The sequence below is a fragment of the Erithacus rubecula genome (genome assembly GCF_903797595.1).
Source record: "Erithacus rubecula genome assembly, chromosome: 10".
NCBI lineage: Eukaryota > Metazoa > Chordata > Aves > Passeriformes > Muscicapidae > Erithacus > Erithacus rubecula.
Genome location: NC_136662.1, coordinates 13,488,089 through 13,501,853, shown reverse-complemented (window position 1 = coordinate 13,501,853; position 13,765 = coordinate 13,488,089). Strand labels below are relative to the sequence as shown.

Below are 13,765 nucleotides of genomic sequence, written 5' to 3'. Positions count from 1 at the left end.
TTTCCCCTGACATGCAGACAGGCAGAAGAGACAGCGTAGTACACTCAGTAGGAAGGGGCCATTACAGCCACTGTGAGCAGCATAAATCAAAGGAGAGTGCTCTAAGCCTTCTTGTCAGGCACTGAGAAGTCTGACAGAGATATAGGATAGGACAGCATAGACCTATAGCCACAAACTACATTGCAGATCTCTCTGAAGCCAGCAGTGCCCCAGTCTGCCACGGTCACTACGCCAAATTCCTCAGTCCATCCACAGCCAGAGTCTTGCTTGAATTCCTGCCCACCACCCACGGTCTCAGCAGCTGGGCTTTGGGCTTTGCCTCCCTGCTGCACCCTCTCAGTCATGTTTTCCAGAAGGAAGAGTTCTTGTAAGCAACCTCTCCCACCCAGCTTCTCGGCTTTTCCTGGCGCGGGGCGCCGTTTGCATCATGGCTGATGCCATGGGCAGCGAGTGCCATTCGAGGGCACACCTGCACTGCTCTGCCCCCGAGCCACATCCCTCAGGGCCACACTGTCACCTGCTGCCAGCCCTCCAGGACCACTGCAAGGGGAATGACCTGAGCAGGAGAAGAGGAAGCGGATTACGTGGGCTGTTGTTCTCAGCCGAGAAGGCAAGAGCACGAACATCCTGTCGTTTGGAACAGGAACCCAGGGACAGAATAGTCAAAGGGGAAAAAAAGAAGCAAAGGAACAGAAACATGAGTCCCCATTTACGCAAAGCAAATGACATCTTCTCAGTCAGCTCTGACCCAGATCCTGTGGCTGACAGCCTTACTGCTGAGGAAAAACATGTATTGAAAGGGACACTGTCCTCACCTTTAACAGCAAACAAACAAACCAACCTGATTAATACAATGACCTCTAGTCTATAAAGATACACTTTTGGGTCTTTATCTTCCAAAGATTCTTCTGCACATATGCAAACTGAACAGCACTAACACTCAAATGCAGTGTCTATTACATAATCCAAAATTAATTCAAAGTTAAACAAAACTAGTTGACTTTATAAGGTAGGAGTTTATTTGGCATTCAGTGAAGACCTACATCCTCTGAGATGATGAGTACTCCTAATTCATAAAGTAATGAAGAATGAGAAGCAGATAAAGTACATAGAATTTTATAAGTTGATTAATTTATTAATTCATTATAAACTGATTAATTTTCTTATCTATAAGGCTGAGAGAAGCAAAGTCTCAGTTTTTAATGTTTAGCTTTAAGGGGAAAGTTCTCAACAGTTCTTTGTATTTCACTAACCTTTCTTTGTTCCCACACTACAAAAAAAGTCAGCATTCATCTGCACTTTCTGCTAATTCCCTACCTTATGTCATCTTCTTTGGGTTATTAATATTAGTAATGATTTCCACAGCAACCCATTGTGATAGCATAAATAGAGGATTATGACTTCATGTGGGGAATAAGCAGAGGCAAAAATGATGAATTCTTAAGGAAGCAGAGATAATGTTTTCATGCAAACTTGTGCATTACTAGAAAACAAAGTTGCTATACAGGAAAAGCAGATTTAGCTGAGCCTTTTCCTGCTGCATGGCAGTAGAGACTGTTTTCTAAGAACACCAGAGATGAAAATTTCCCTTATGTGTCTAGAGGCACTTCTGTGGCAGAGCTGGGAACCCCTCTGCTTTATGCAGGCACTATAACCCTCCTCCCATGCAGGGAAACAGTACTCAGCTCTTCAAAAGCTGGCACATTGCAGAGACTTCAGTTACACAAGATGGAGTAAGAACAAAAGGCATTTAATCAAAGGAATGGGGGCAACTGCCTATGCCAGAACTACTCCTTGTGCTCAAGTCTTTAAAAGCTTTGGTCTGATCATAGCTTGGATACAGACCAAGGGCATAGCTACCCAAAGAGACTCCTTTCTATATTACCCTTAAGATGTGGTTTTGATAAGCCTCCCTTGACCACTGTCAGAACAGCTGCACCAGCAATAGTGTCCTCCAGGGAATAATTTAGGGGACGAATGAGCAGCTCCACTCCCAACAGAAGATATTGAATGAGAGTCAAGAACAAGGCAGGACAATCAAGTCCAAGCTTTTATTGAAAGCAGGAGGAAAAAAGAAAGGTATATTGCTAAAGTCATGGCATTGCACTACTGTAAATATTCCAGCAGAGTCCTGACCATAAAGAAATCCCATAGAATAATAAGGCTGGACTCTAAGATAACAAGGACCAGCACCAAAGTGCAGATGTCACCCTGCTATAGGTCCTACTGGGACAAGTCAGTGAGGGGACATGAGGTGTTACACAACCAGCTGCATCACCTGCTCTGCCTTGCACCCTGACTGGCAATGCTGCTCAGTCCTGAAATCTGCCACAGCCACACTGCCTCTGGAATTAGCATACACTCCTCAAATGACCAACTGAAATCCCAGATGTTTCACATGCCACCCCATTATTCCAGATCTCAGAGAAAATCTGCTAGGCTCAGCTGACTGCAGGACTGAGCTCAGGCCATATGGTGGGATGAGTGTCCTCCCTTCCAAGATCCATCAGCAATCCCCACACACCCTGCATTGCCCCACATCAGTCCTGTGGCCAATGCTTGGTATCACAGCCTACCCAAAGACAGACTCATTTCTCAACAGGTGAGAGAACAACTTTATTAGTAGGAACTTATAACAGATAATAATCCATACTGCATGCAAGGGAATAGTTGAGCTTGTCAAAGCTGGGATCATGTGCAACCCTCAGATCCTTTGAGATTACTACTGAGTTATCCAAAGGGTGACAGAGATGGTCTGATCAAGGACTGTGTTCACAATCATCTGCTGCTGTCCAAGTCTTCACTCATCACAAAGTGGAGGGAAATGGTGCTGTGTATCAACCAATACAAGCAGCCACAAATGTGGCTTTTCTGGATTTAGTATGGAGCAAGAGAAGAAAAGAAAGGAAGGTGCAACAGATGCTGTGTCACAGTTCCCAACATGACCTTGCCTAGCTTTTGCCTTTGCTGCTGGAACCTGAACTGGATTATGTCCTAGGCCAGTTCCTGCTCTTCTGCTGTCCCAGCAAGACCCCAGGGCTGTGTCCCTTGCTGGGAAAAAGTGGTGCAGTGTTCACTGCAGCACTGCCACATCAACTCCCTACATTGGAACTGGCACTGCCACAGCCCAAATCTGTCCTGTTCACGTTCACAGCAACTCAGTGCATGCTCAGAGCCCAAAGGTGACATGTTTACAGGAAATCCTGGCCTCACCAAGGGAACTGAAAAATAATCCCAGGCTTCATCATCTCAACAGCCATGGCTAATGCTCAAATGTGGAATTACATGGTCGGAATTATAAACAGGTTTAACTACAAGAAGGAATTAAATGCATGCTGAAAACAGCAGAGGGAAGTTAAAGTTTCAGATGTGATAGTCACCAGAGGCCCCAGGACTTTCTGCACTTAATCTGTCTCTTTCTTTCACCAAGTTTCCTCAAGTGCCATTTTTCAGCTGTAGTCCAAATAAATGCACTACACTAGCCAAAACCTGAAGAGAATTTAATGGTAAAAATGTCATTTCTGATTTATTATCTGCTTCTAGCATGTGGTCTATTATCCTAAACTCTGTGGATTCATTTCCCAGCTCACTTGCAGTGCTTTACATACTGCACTGCATTCACCATCAATTGCACTTGGCCATATGTGAGCAGCAGATGCAATTTCTTTTTCTATTTTAAAGTATTGTAAGGATACATAAGTTGCACCAGTAAGAATAATTAAAAAAAAAATCTATTTCAAACAAGACTGTAAGCAAATAAATCCTGTTTCAAATGTAAAATGTTAACATAGCACGATGTAGCAGTTGCCTAACACGACATGCAAAAACAACTCAATTACCAGAGATTGTTAAAGACAGCTCAATCATCTTGCTTGTATGATTGGATTTCCAGTAATGAAAAATGGCAACATGAAGGAGGGGTTTAAAATAACAAGCTATTACAATAAAGGAGTGGCATGCTGAGCTGTGCCAGGCAACAGACTCTGCAGAAGCTCAGGGGACTGTACTGCCACAAACTCTGCTGGGTAAGAGAACAGCTGACAGCACTGCCACAGCTCAGCTGACCTGCTGCACTCCAAGGAGCAGCTTCTAATTCCAAGTGTCAGAGCTTCCAATATCCTCTTGCACTGCATTTCCACTGCAAGAAGCTGATTGCCAACTGAATTTTTTTTTTTTTTTTTGCTTTGGTGGCAAGTTAACAAATACAAATATATTGTCAAAAAGCAAGAATTCGAATTTTTGGGGAAGCTGGTGATGAGCAGCACTGCAAATGCCCTAGTTTCCAAGACAAACAATTTATCCATTTGTTTGCCAATAACTTCTCTGAAGAGATTTAGACTCCTGGAGAAACAGCCAGATCCAAGTGTGTAACTCCACACATTGCTGTGACACAGCTGCCTGATGTGACCTGTCAGCTCTCTAGGAGCACGAGAAGAGCACAGCCTAAGGGACAAAACCCTGCTCCAGCCCAGGCTCCCTAACCTCAGCTGGCAGAGTGTGAGCAAAGTTATCCTCAGACACATGCCAAATGTCCAGTGCAGAGAGACACACTGAAAACTGACAGAGTTGATTTATTTTTAAAAATATATCCACCAACAATCAGAGATAGATTACCCTGTCAATTACCATGTTCTTTTAAAAAATGTATCTACTTATTACTTTACCTTGATTAATGCTGGTGTTTACTTGATGGTTAGTTACCAGAAATATTTTACCAAGTTAGACAAAAAAATGTTCTTGGTTACAGCAGCCAAATTGATGTACTGCAACATGATTAGCCAAGCTGTGCAGAAGGGTTTAATCAAACTGATGAGTTCTCAGATTAGCCCTGGCTCAAATTCAAAGTGCAGCACTGAGAAACCAGTATTGTAGTTGAATTTTGCTCATGTTTATAAACACTCTATACAAGAGTCCCTCCTTCTTTATGACAGAACTTTTACTTCCCCTCTGTGAATTCTAAAGAACAGGTTTCCTCATGGGAGCATCTGAAGTAAATATCTCCACTAGTCTGACTGTATCTCCTTCCTACCTTTTAACACCAAATTACCAGATTTTTAATCTGCAAAGCAGTAAATAATAACCTGTATATTCTGTTTATTTGCTTAAATAACTAAAGTTAAACCAACATCACCATTCTCTTGCCTGATACAGACATGCTTTATGGTTTGCACACACAGGAGACTCTAACATCTAGCCATTGTTTCCTCTTTCACTGATGTATACGTATTTTAAAATTCCAGCATCCTTAAGCAGATATTTTTAAAAGACCAGAAAGAGATATACTGACTAGAACATTTTCTTAGGTGCTTTACCTTGAGGGCTTTCTGTGCAGCTTCACTTGATCCAATAGCAATCAAGTTTGGTCCAGCCATGCTGCAAAAGCTCTTCAGATGCAAAGAATCATGAACAGGGACTGTGGAGACAGCATAATCCTGTATAGGAGTAAAGAAGGGTACTATAAACATTTTTAAAGTGTCCTAGTTCCATAATTATATGTAGACATTCCATAATTAATTTTACTCTCTGCAAATTATCAACCCCAGGGCACAGTGTCAACTGTTTAAAAATGACACTCTCCTCTGAACCAGCTCATCTTATCTGAAGACTGGCATAAAATTGTTGCAACCATAAAGAAATACATTAAAATGCATAATAAAACAGTAGGTACATAAAACCTCTCCAGGGATTGGCAATAAGAACACAGGGCTGATACATGAGAACTTGAAGAAAGTGAGTGTTTATGTGCTCTCAAAAAATAATAGCCTCCCACTATCCAACTAATTTTTATGAAGCAATCTCACATTTCTGATCCAACTTCAGCATATATATCACTTTACAGGATGGTCAAAGCTTTTCAGCAACTTGTACCTTTTGGGTTTTTTTTAAATTAGATCTTAAATAAAGTACATGAGTATGACAAACATCTTGGCCAGTACAATTGTTCAATTAGTTCAGTGATTGACAGCTTATATTTCCTGTGGCAGGAAGGAATCTACAAACCTTAAATGTGTCAGCCAGAATTTCTGCACCACGTTGATTTGTCCGCCTGGAAAGACCTACGAAAAATTCTCTGCCTGGAATGAAAAAGCACACTAGCTTTAGAAACATTCTAAAGCAATCTTTCATGGATTTTCATGTTCTGTATTTCTTTTCTCAAGCTGAATAGTTAAACTGAAAATTCAGCATAAAAGGATGCAACCTGAATTGCGAGCTGATCATCTAAAGCAATTAATCTTTTTCCAGAGGACACATTTAACCAGAAGCATAAATAGCTTCCTCTTCTAAATCTCTGCAGTGGTCATTGGGTCAGGAGAGACAACAGCTGGGCTGGATTAGTACATCACTGATTGACCATTTCCCTCTCCCTCTGAGATTTCCCCTGGTCTCAAGGCAGATCTGCGGTCATCGGCATCCTCCAGCACCAGAGAAAATCAGTGCTGGATCTGCACTGCCTTGGAAAGGCCTCCCTCCCTGGGCTGCCTCTGGGAGACCCTTCTTTCCCTGTGCTGCACTGAGGCAAGCAGCCATCTACTGTGATGCTGATCAAAACAAACAGGCTTATTCAGCACAGGCAGGGAGCGACCCTGTGTGCAGCCAATGTGAGAAAATGCCTAATGGGTTTAATGACATAAAAAACACAGGCAGTGTCTTCATCTTTGAAGGCAACCATGCATGTAAGGTGACTGGCTCATGATATCTGACAAGCAACTCCACCACATCCTTGATAAACTAAAAATGCATTTTTCTGCATTAATTCATTGAACTAGTGACAATTGTCTGCATCAAGCTTTTAAAAGTCCTGAAAATGAGTCTGGTGAACGTTAGCTGCTTGTAATAAGAAATATGAAACAACCCCAGACAGCTGACTACTGAAAGCATATTTCTTATTGGCACTTTACAAGCTGAAATAAAATCTGTATGCACAGTGCTGTTCTTTGTAGTGTGTGTACTGCTAGTCCATTTATTCAGGAATTAGGCAGGACATTGAGGGTTGCACTGAGAACTCATCTCTCGGCTACCTTTGTGACATTTAATAAACAACTGATTCAGCAAACCACAGAATAACATTTTATTATGCTGGTATCAGATAACATGCAGTCTTTAAGGCAGTCAGAACATATAAACAGCAAATTCACTGCCATTATACCTGTAAATAAGACATCTCCACCATCCAAGGTTGCGTTTTCATCCACCATCTCAACTATATTAAGGTTGAGACTTTCCAGTACTCTCTTCATGGCTTCCACCTGTTTAAAAGAAAGTTGTTAAGGACATACTATACTGTTGAAAAAAAATTTAAAAACCTGCCAGAAATACACATAATTAATAAGAATTAAAGCCTTTTAATGCACCTTTAGCAAGATGGGTGGCAGGGTCCTTAGTGCCCATCACAGCTCCCCACCTGTCTTCAGAGGCCTCTGTGGTCTGGGGGATGGGTTGGCAAGTGGCAGAGATTAGGCTCTTGTCTTTGCCCAGCAGCCATGCAGCATTCAGGAGGGCCAGACAAGGGCTCCAAAGCACATGTTAAGTCCAGTCACCTCTGCACAGCAATATCCTCTTGTCCCTCAGATTTGGGCCAGAAAAAGCACCAGCAGAGGAGTGAGATTCATTCCTTCCACTCTGCTCAGACACAAGAGGTGGCTCTGCAGCCATGGAGGTGGCAGCTCTACCACAAGCCCCTCCTCAGTCAGCAGGAAAAAAAGAAAATCCCCTGATCAATAAATGTTCAAATTCCTTATGGCTTTACAATTTTACTAGGCACTATTTCTCCTTGCATGTCTGATCCACCCTGATTCAGAATTACAAGACATTTCATGCCTACACATTGTGGGGCTAACTGCTTGCTATGGAGAGTCACACACATGGCTGGAAGTCAGAGCCTGTTTCCTGCTGAAAGAAACTTGTATTAGGAGCAGGGAATGCAGCTTCAGTAGGTTCCTTCTTTCCAGTAAGGGCTGCTGAGGATGGCTAAAGCAGAACCTGTTTCTATAGAGGCTCATATCACCGGCCAATCCAGAAAAGGAGCCAACGTTTGCTCTCCTCAAACAACATCTCTGTGGTGCCATATAAGCCAAAAGAAGGACCTACACATGATCAACTACTCACCAAAAGCAAAAACCTATAACTTGCAGAATGTCAATAAAGAGCTCATCCACAGAAACCTGTGAACATGATCCCACACAGCAGCATCTTCCTGTTCAGTGAAACTTCCTCACCATGATTAACTAGAGGCACCCAGAAAGCACTAATAAGCATGGAAAACGCAGTGAACTCTTTTTATATTTCTACATGTCCCACAGGTCATTCATCTATTTAAAGTGCTAAATTAAGCATTTCTAGAAAAACACATGGGAAGCTAAAACAGGTGACAGCATACTAGTCTTACAGCACTATATAACAGAAGCAATTCTAGCAGCCCTACTCCTGGGCTCTGCCAAACTACAACTACCACAGCAGAGGAAGGACATTTGATGGTCCTTCAGGCTCACTGTGGCAGCCCCAGCACAAGAGCAGCACAGTGTTTGGTGACACACCTCCCTAAGAGCAATGCTGGCTGTAGGGAACAAGGAAGGACACAGACATCATCCACCTAAGCTACTTTTTCCATGACTCAGCAATGTGGGATTTGTGAGTGATCCCATTACCATGAAACCCAGGCTCAAAAGGCAAGGGCAGGTCCCCATGGGCTGTCAGGTCTGATGTAGGTCTGAGTGGGATACACTGGGGGTAGCACCTTATCCAAGCCTGATCTGCTCTCTGGAGGTTTCTCTTCTTCTCTAGCATCTTCTCACTCTCCAGCCACTTTCAGAGAAAAAACCCTGGACGAGCACACTGTTAAAGCAGGTGCCTCAGTTGAAACTTGTGAAGGACAGAGGCAGAATTCTCATGGGTTATACTGCAACTCAGAACAGTATCCAGGGTGTTCTGATAGCAAGGGATTCATCCTCCCCACACAGAAGAGCATCTAAGGCCTTGGCATGCAGCCTGGAATGAGCCTACAGCCTGCTTTTTACAATTAACACTTCCTCTTTGATCCTCTGTCTTTCACCTGATGCTAAAATGACTTCAGGCAGAAACCTGGCACTCAAGAGTCTCCAGGCTTAGTAAAAAGGCTTCATCTTTCTTAGTCTTGTTGCTTTACCTCCAGCATTCCTTAAAATTAGGTTTATAATGAGGATTGGACCCATGTGGTGTTTTAAAAATAAATGGGGAACAGCTGAGGTAATATTGGAAAACTGCTGTTGTACAAACATGACAACATTGCATAACACCCGTGTGCTGATAGCAGAATGATGTCTTTTGTCTGTGAAGCCCAGTGGGTTTTACTGTGCAGGTGCTACATGCATAAGAGTCAAAGGACCCCAAAGAAGAAAACAGTTGTTTAATATGGAGTAATGGAGATGCAGCATGATAAAAACAGGGTTCCATTCCAAGAACACACAGATTCACTCTTTTGTGCTGACATGAGGCAGACAGGCAAACTCCCAACTGGGACACCAGCCACAGACAGTTAGAATAAATAAATAAAACCATCAGATTGATTATTTAAGGCAGAAGGCCAAATGACATGAAAAACCAGGTTCCCCAGTCTGTTGTGTGGTTACCTATCTGCAGTTAATCCCCAACCTGCAGCAGCTTCCAAAGCCAGAACACCCAGAAGAGAAGGGCCCTTCAGGAGATGTGCTGCCGAGCAGGGGCTCCAACAGAAGCTGTCTGGGCTTGCAGAGGAAGCCAAGGCAGTGGCTGCCCCTGCCATGTACCTGCTCCCACACCACTCCTGCCCTCCCTGAGCTCCTCTCCAGAAGCATCAGCAGAGCTGTGGATGTTACTGTGGCAGAGGACCACCATTCCCACATTCCATGGGGAGACACAAAAGCTTCTCTGGACCACAGAACAACATCTGAGAGAGCAAAGAGGTGTAAAACCTGGGCAGTCTGCAGACACCAGTGAGGGTGCCTCACGTAGGAAGGCTCAAGCCTCAAGGCTTCCTGAAGAACTAATGGGACCAGGAATGTGCAACAATTGTGATGAGAGCTGGGACCAGGGATGGGCAGTATGAGAGAAGCACACACCAGTCACCAGTGTGGGTGTGAGCTCCCTCTAGCAGGTGGGAAACCTGTTTTACCTGAGCACTGCAAACCATGCTGGGAGCTGGGAGGAGACCACTGCAGCACAGAGCTCCCCAGGGAGGGCAGCCAGCAGCACTCCACATCCTGGCCCAGAAGGCAAACTAATAACCCTTGCACTAGAGTACCAATTAACTAAAGTGCCTAGCTAATGAGGCTAGTGCAATGCAAATGCTGACTTTGGATTTGTCATTCCAGTCATATGGATGTTCTAATCACCAGCTGCTGATTACCATTTAACTACCAGGCTACATCAGACATGTCTTGAATTGTTTCTTTATTTAATTTACAGGGGTTGTTGCAGCTGTAGCACAGACATTAAGGAAAGTTATCAGTTGTCCAAAAGTTGTCCAAAGTCACAGTAAACTAGTTTAATTTGCTTCATGGTGTCCAAAGCTTTAAAGATATTTGTAACATCCTCACGTTGTTTTCTGCTAACAGCTGGGTTCATTTTAGCTTCTAAAACCAAATTTAAATTAAAAAAATTACAGCCGTATAAATAGCTGGATCATTTTCCCATGATGGGCGTTAATGGATTCAACCTATGGAACCCTGTTTTGTAAAGACTTTAAGCAACCCGTAGAAATTCTTAAGAGTTTTAATTGGGAAGTGCTGTTCACATGTCTGCTGATGCATGCATGCTAGGAATATCCTTCAATATCCCTTGCTTGTGTAAAACACAAGTCTCAAGTTACTCTTTTTTTTCCTACAGGCAACACCAGAAACTTCAATCAGTTGAAGCAGAAAAAAAGCACACACTGAGATGACGAAGACTGGAGGGAAAACTTGACATTATTAAAAAGGCAACTGAAAAAAACCCATAAAGAAGCACACTTGTAAATAACAGATTTCAGGAAAACAAACTAGGACTGAATAGCCCATCTGCTGAATTTGCTGTAGAGAGGACAGCACAGACTCACATGATCCCCACCATGCCATCTCTAAAGGCATCCTGCAGCAGTCCTGAGCTGGATCTCCAACACAGCACGTCCATGGAATGTGTTTGACACAGTACCACCTTGGAAACAGCATATGCAGCATTCAGAGTTGGGCTGGCATGGGGTAAAGGGCACATATCTGCAGCTCATCACTGCAAAAGGGAATCCAAAGCTTGGCTGCATCCTTAAACCTTCCCACATCATGAAGGATTGTGCTAGTTTCTAACAGAGCTCCTACAGAGGGGGAACAAGGTACAATCTTGAGCTAAGGTTGGACAGGCGATTGTTATCCTCAAGTAAGATGTTTAAAAAAGGGATGCAGGAAAGGGGGCTGATTTCACAAAATCCTCTATTCTGCTCACACTTTACTCTCTCCAAATAACTGCTAGCCATTTTCTGAAGTATCTTAACACATATTGATTACATTTTCATTCATTATGAATGAAAGACTAATTCACAGAGCTAGCTTTGATGCATAAACAAATAATCACCTCTTGCTTTTTTCCAGAAAACAACTGAAAAACAGTGAAAAGTCCTCCATGAAACCACAGTTACCCAGGAGACACCAGTAAAAGACAAAATATTTGGACACTACCTGATTACAAGCATTGTCACTGTGAAGAAGACTTACTGCTTGCTTTTTTCATAAGCAGCCAAGAGGAAAAGTTACCTTCCCTCACTTTTTATCTCTTTTATTTGAAAACTAAAATCCCAGGTAGTCAGAATTGTGCACACAAAGAGACCACTCATCTGTATCCTTTCAGATTTCTCTATCTTATTATCTTAGGTCAGCTTAAGGTTTGTAACGTGATATTAGGTTTCATTGTACACATATCCATTAGTACATGGGTTGAGTGTTAAAGCTTGTATGCTTTGTGCAGTGATATTTTTCTAATAAGCACATTCCTGGTGTGAGATGGGATGTGTCTAATCCATAGCAAAGCTGATTGAGAGACAATGGGTTCCAGCCTGCTCAGCTCTGTTTCAAGGAAGGAGGACAATAACTGTGTTTGACATTTATAAAAATCTAATTTCCTCGTGCTTTAAAAATGGAGCTCATTACCCTTCGGACTGGTGCCTTCCAGCAATTACTGTAACTGATGTGCAGGGATTCTTTCCTTCTCTATATTAGTACTTGATGCACTCTAAACATACACTGCTTCCTAAATTATTTACTGGCCTCCTGCACACTAACCATATTATGGGATTTATGTTATTGACAGCAAGAAGGAAATTATCCCTTCAAAAGACAGTGGAAACAGGGAAATGATTTTGCAAGCCACTGTCTCACACCTGCCAAGAGCAGGGCAGCTTTTCCCCAGGGTGGTGGGGCGTGGGTGAGGCGCCGCTCGGGCTCCCAAAATGCCCCATGGGGCACAGCTGGGGCTTGGCAGAGGCTGTGGAGGGTATCAAATCAGGCATCTTCTAATGACTGCAACAACCCTTCTGCCTTCATGTCCACGCTCTTGGTGAGAGGGGGAAGGTGCCTCCAGCCCTGCCTTAAAGGAAAGGATGCAGAGATGCAGAGGGCAGCAGACCATCCCATGACCCAGAGATGGAGTGAGGTGTCTAAGCTAGCAGAGCTCAGCTCCATGTGCTCACAGATCAGCTCTCCAGAGACCAACCACAGCTCCAACAAAAAGGGCTCTCAGTCCAAGACACACTACTGCACTGTCTCCTGAAAGTTTATATCCACCACCCATTCCTCCAGCTTGTTAAATCACAAATACTGCATTTCAGACCTTACTTCATTGTGTTGTAAACAGGCATTCATAGCTGTGCAAAGCAAATGTCAGAACTAACATATGCAAAAGTTAGTCTATAATAATCTCAAAGGTGATTATTTCTGGAGCCATTAGCTCTGAGTTCACAAAGTGCCACTGTCAATATATAATACATTTTTCAGCAAGGTTCTGAGTAAAGCCTATAAATAGAGATGAAGAAATCTGGACAAATCTGGGGCCAGGAAATGGTAGACTTCAGTTTTGCAGAACTAGATACCAATGTTGGTCACAATCCAGGTTCTTGCCTGCCTGAATCTGCTCTGTTTGGAGGAAGGGGAAGTCTTGTTTCCTTCTGATGCTAAGTACTGCCCTTCTGGACTTGCCTTCAAAGAATATAAAGCAGTGGTTTAACAGTTTGGAGGGGTTTTGATAAATAAAACCCACCCCTGGTTGTTTTTTTGCTTTAAGTAGGTCAGATGCACACCCTTGTGTATATTGATCTCAGAAATCTGTGGGATGTGGGTTGTGGCATTTTCCAACTGGTGCTCCCAGTGTTAATATCAGAAATGGCCCCAGCTCTTGAAAGTTCATCAGGAGAAGAGCAGAAGAACAAGACACTTTGGGGCCACTATTCAATGAAGGTCATGCAGTAAGTGTATGTTAAGAGCAAGACAAAAAAGGTTAGCTCTGTCCTACAAACAGCCACCAGCACACCCTGGTAAGGACATTCTGTATCTGCCTTTTCCACTTCTGCCAGCGGACAGATTTGCTTTGGCAATCACCCTCCCTTTCCACCCACACAGGGCCTTTGTGTCCATCCCACTGACTCTTTTGGGAAGGGGAAAAAGGTAAAGAGCAGCAGTAGCCTGATCCCAAAGAGGATTTCCATCTGCTCAGCAGCACACTCATGGGTGACACGGGTTGATATGCTGCTCCCAAGACACAAATCACATCTGGACTGCTCAGCTCTGACTAA

At 43.2% G+C, this 13,765-nt stretch overlaps 1 protein-coding gene across 1 annotated transcript in view; it reads right to left on the bottom strand.

Moving 5' to 3' along the window:
* DDAH1 (dimethylarginine dimethylaminohydrolase 1) overlaps nt 1–13,765 on the bottom strand; it is a 55,839-nt gene that overhangs the window by 9,338 nt on the left and 32,736 nt on the right. Inside the window, exons 2-4 of the mRNA XM_079314315.1 lie at nt 7,148–7,247; nt 6,001–6,074; nt 5,313–5,432 (exon numbers count right to left, since the gene is read on the bottom strand). Of these exons, the coding sequence (XP_079170441.1) occupies nt 5,313–5,432; nt 6,001–6,074; nt 7,148–7,247 (294 nt within the window). The remainder of the gene's footprint in view (nt 1–5,312; nt 5,433–6,000; nt 6,075–7,147; nt 7,248–13,765) is intronic.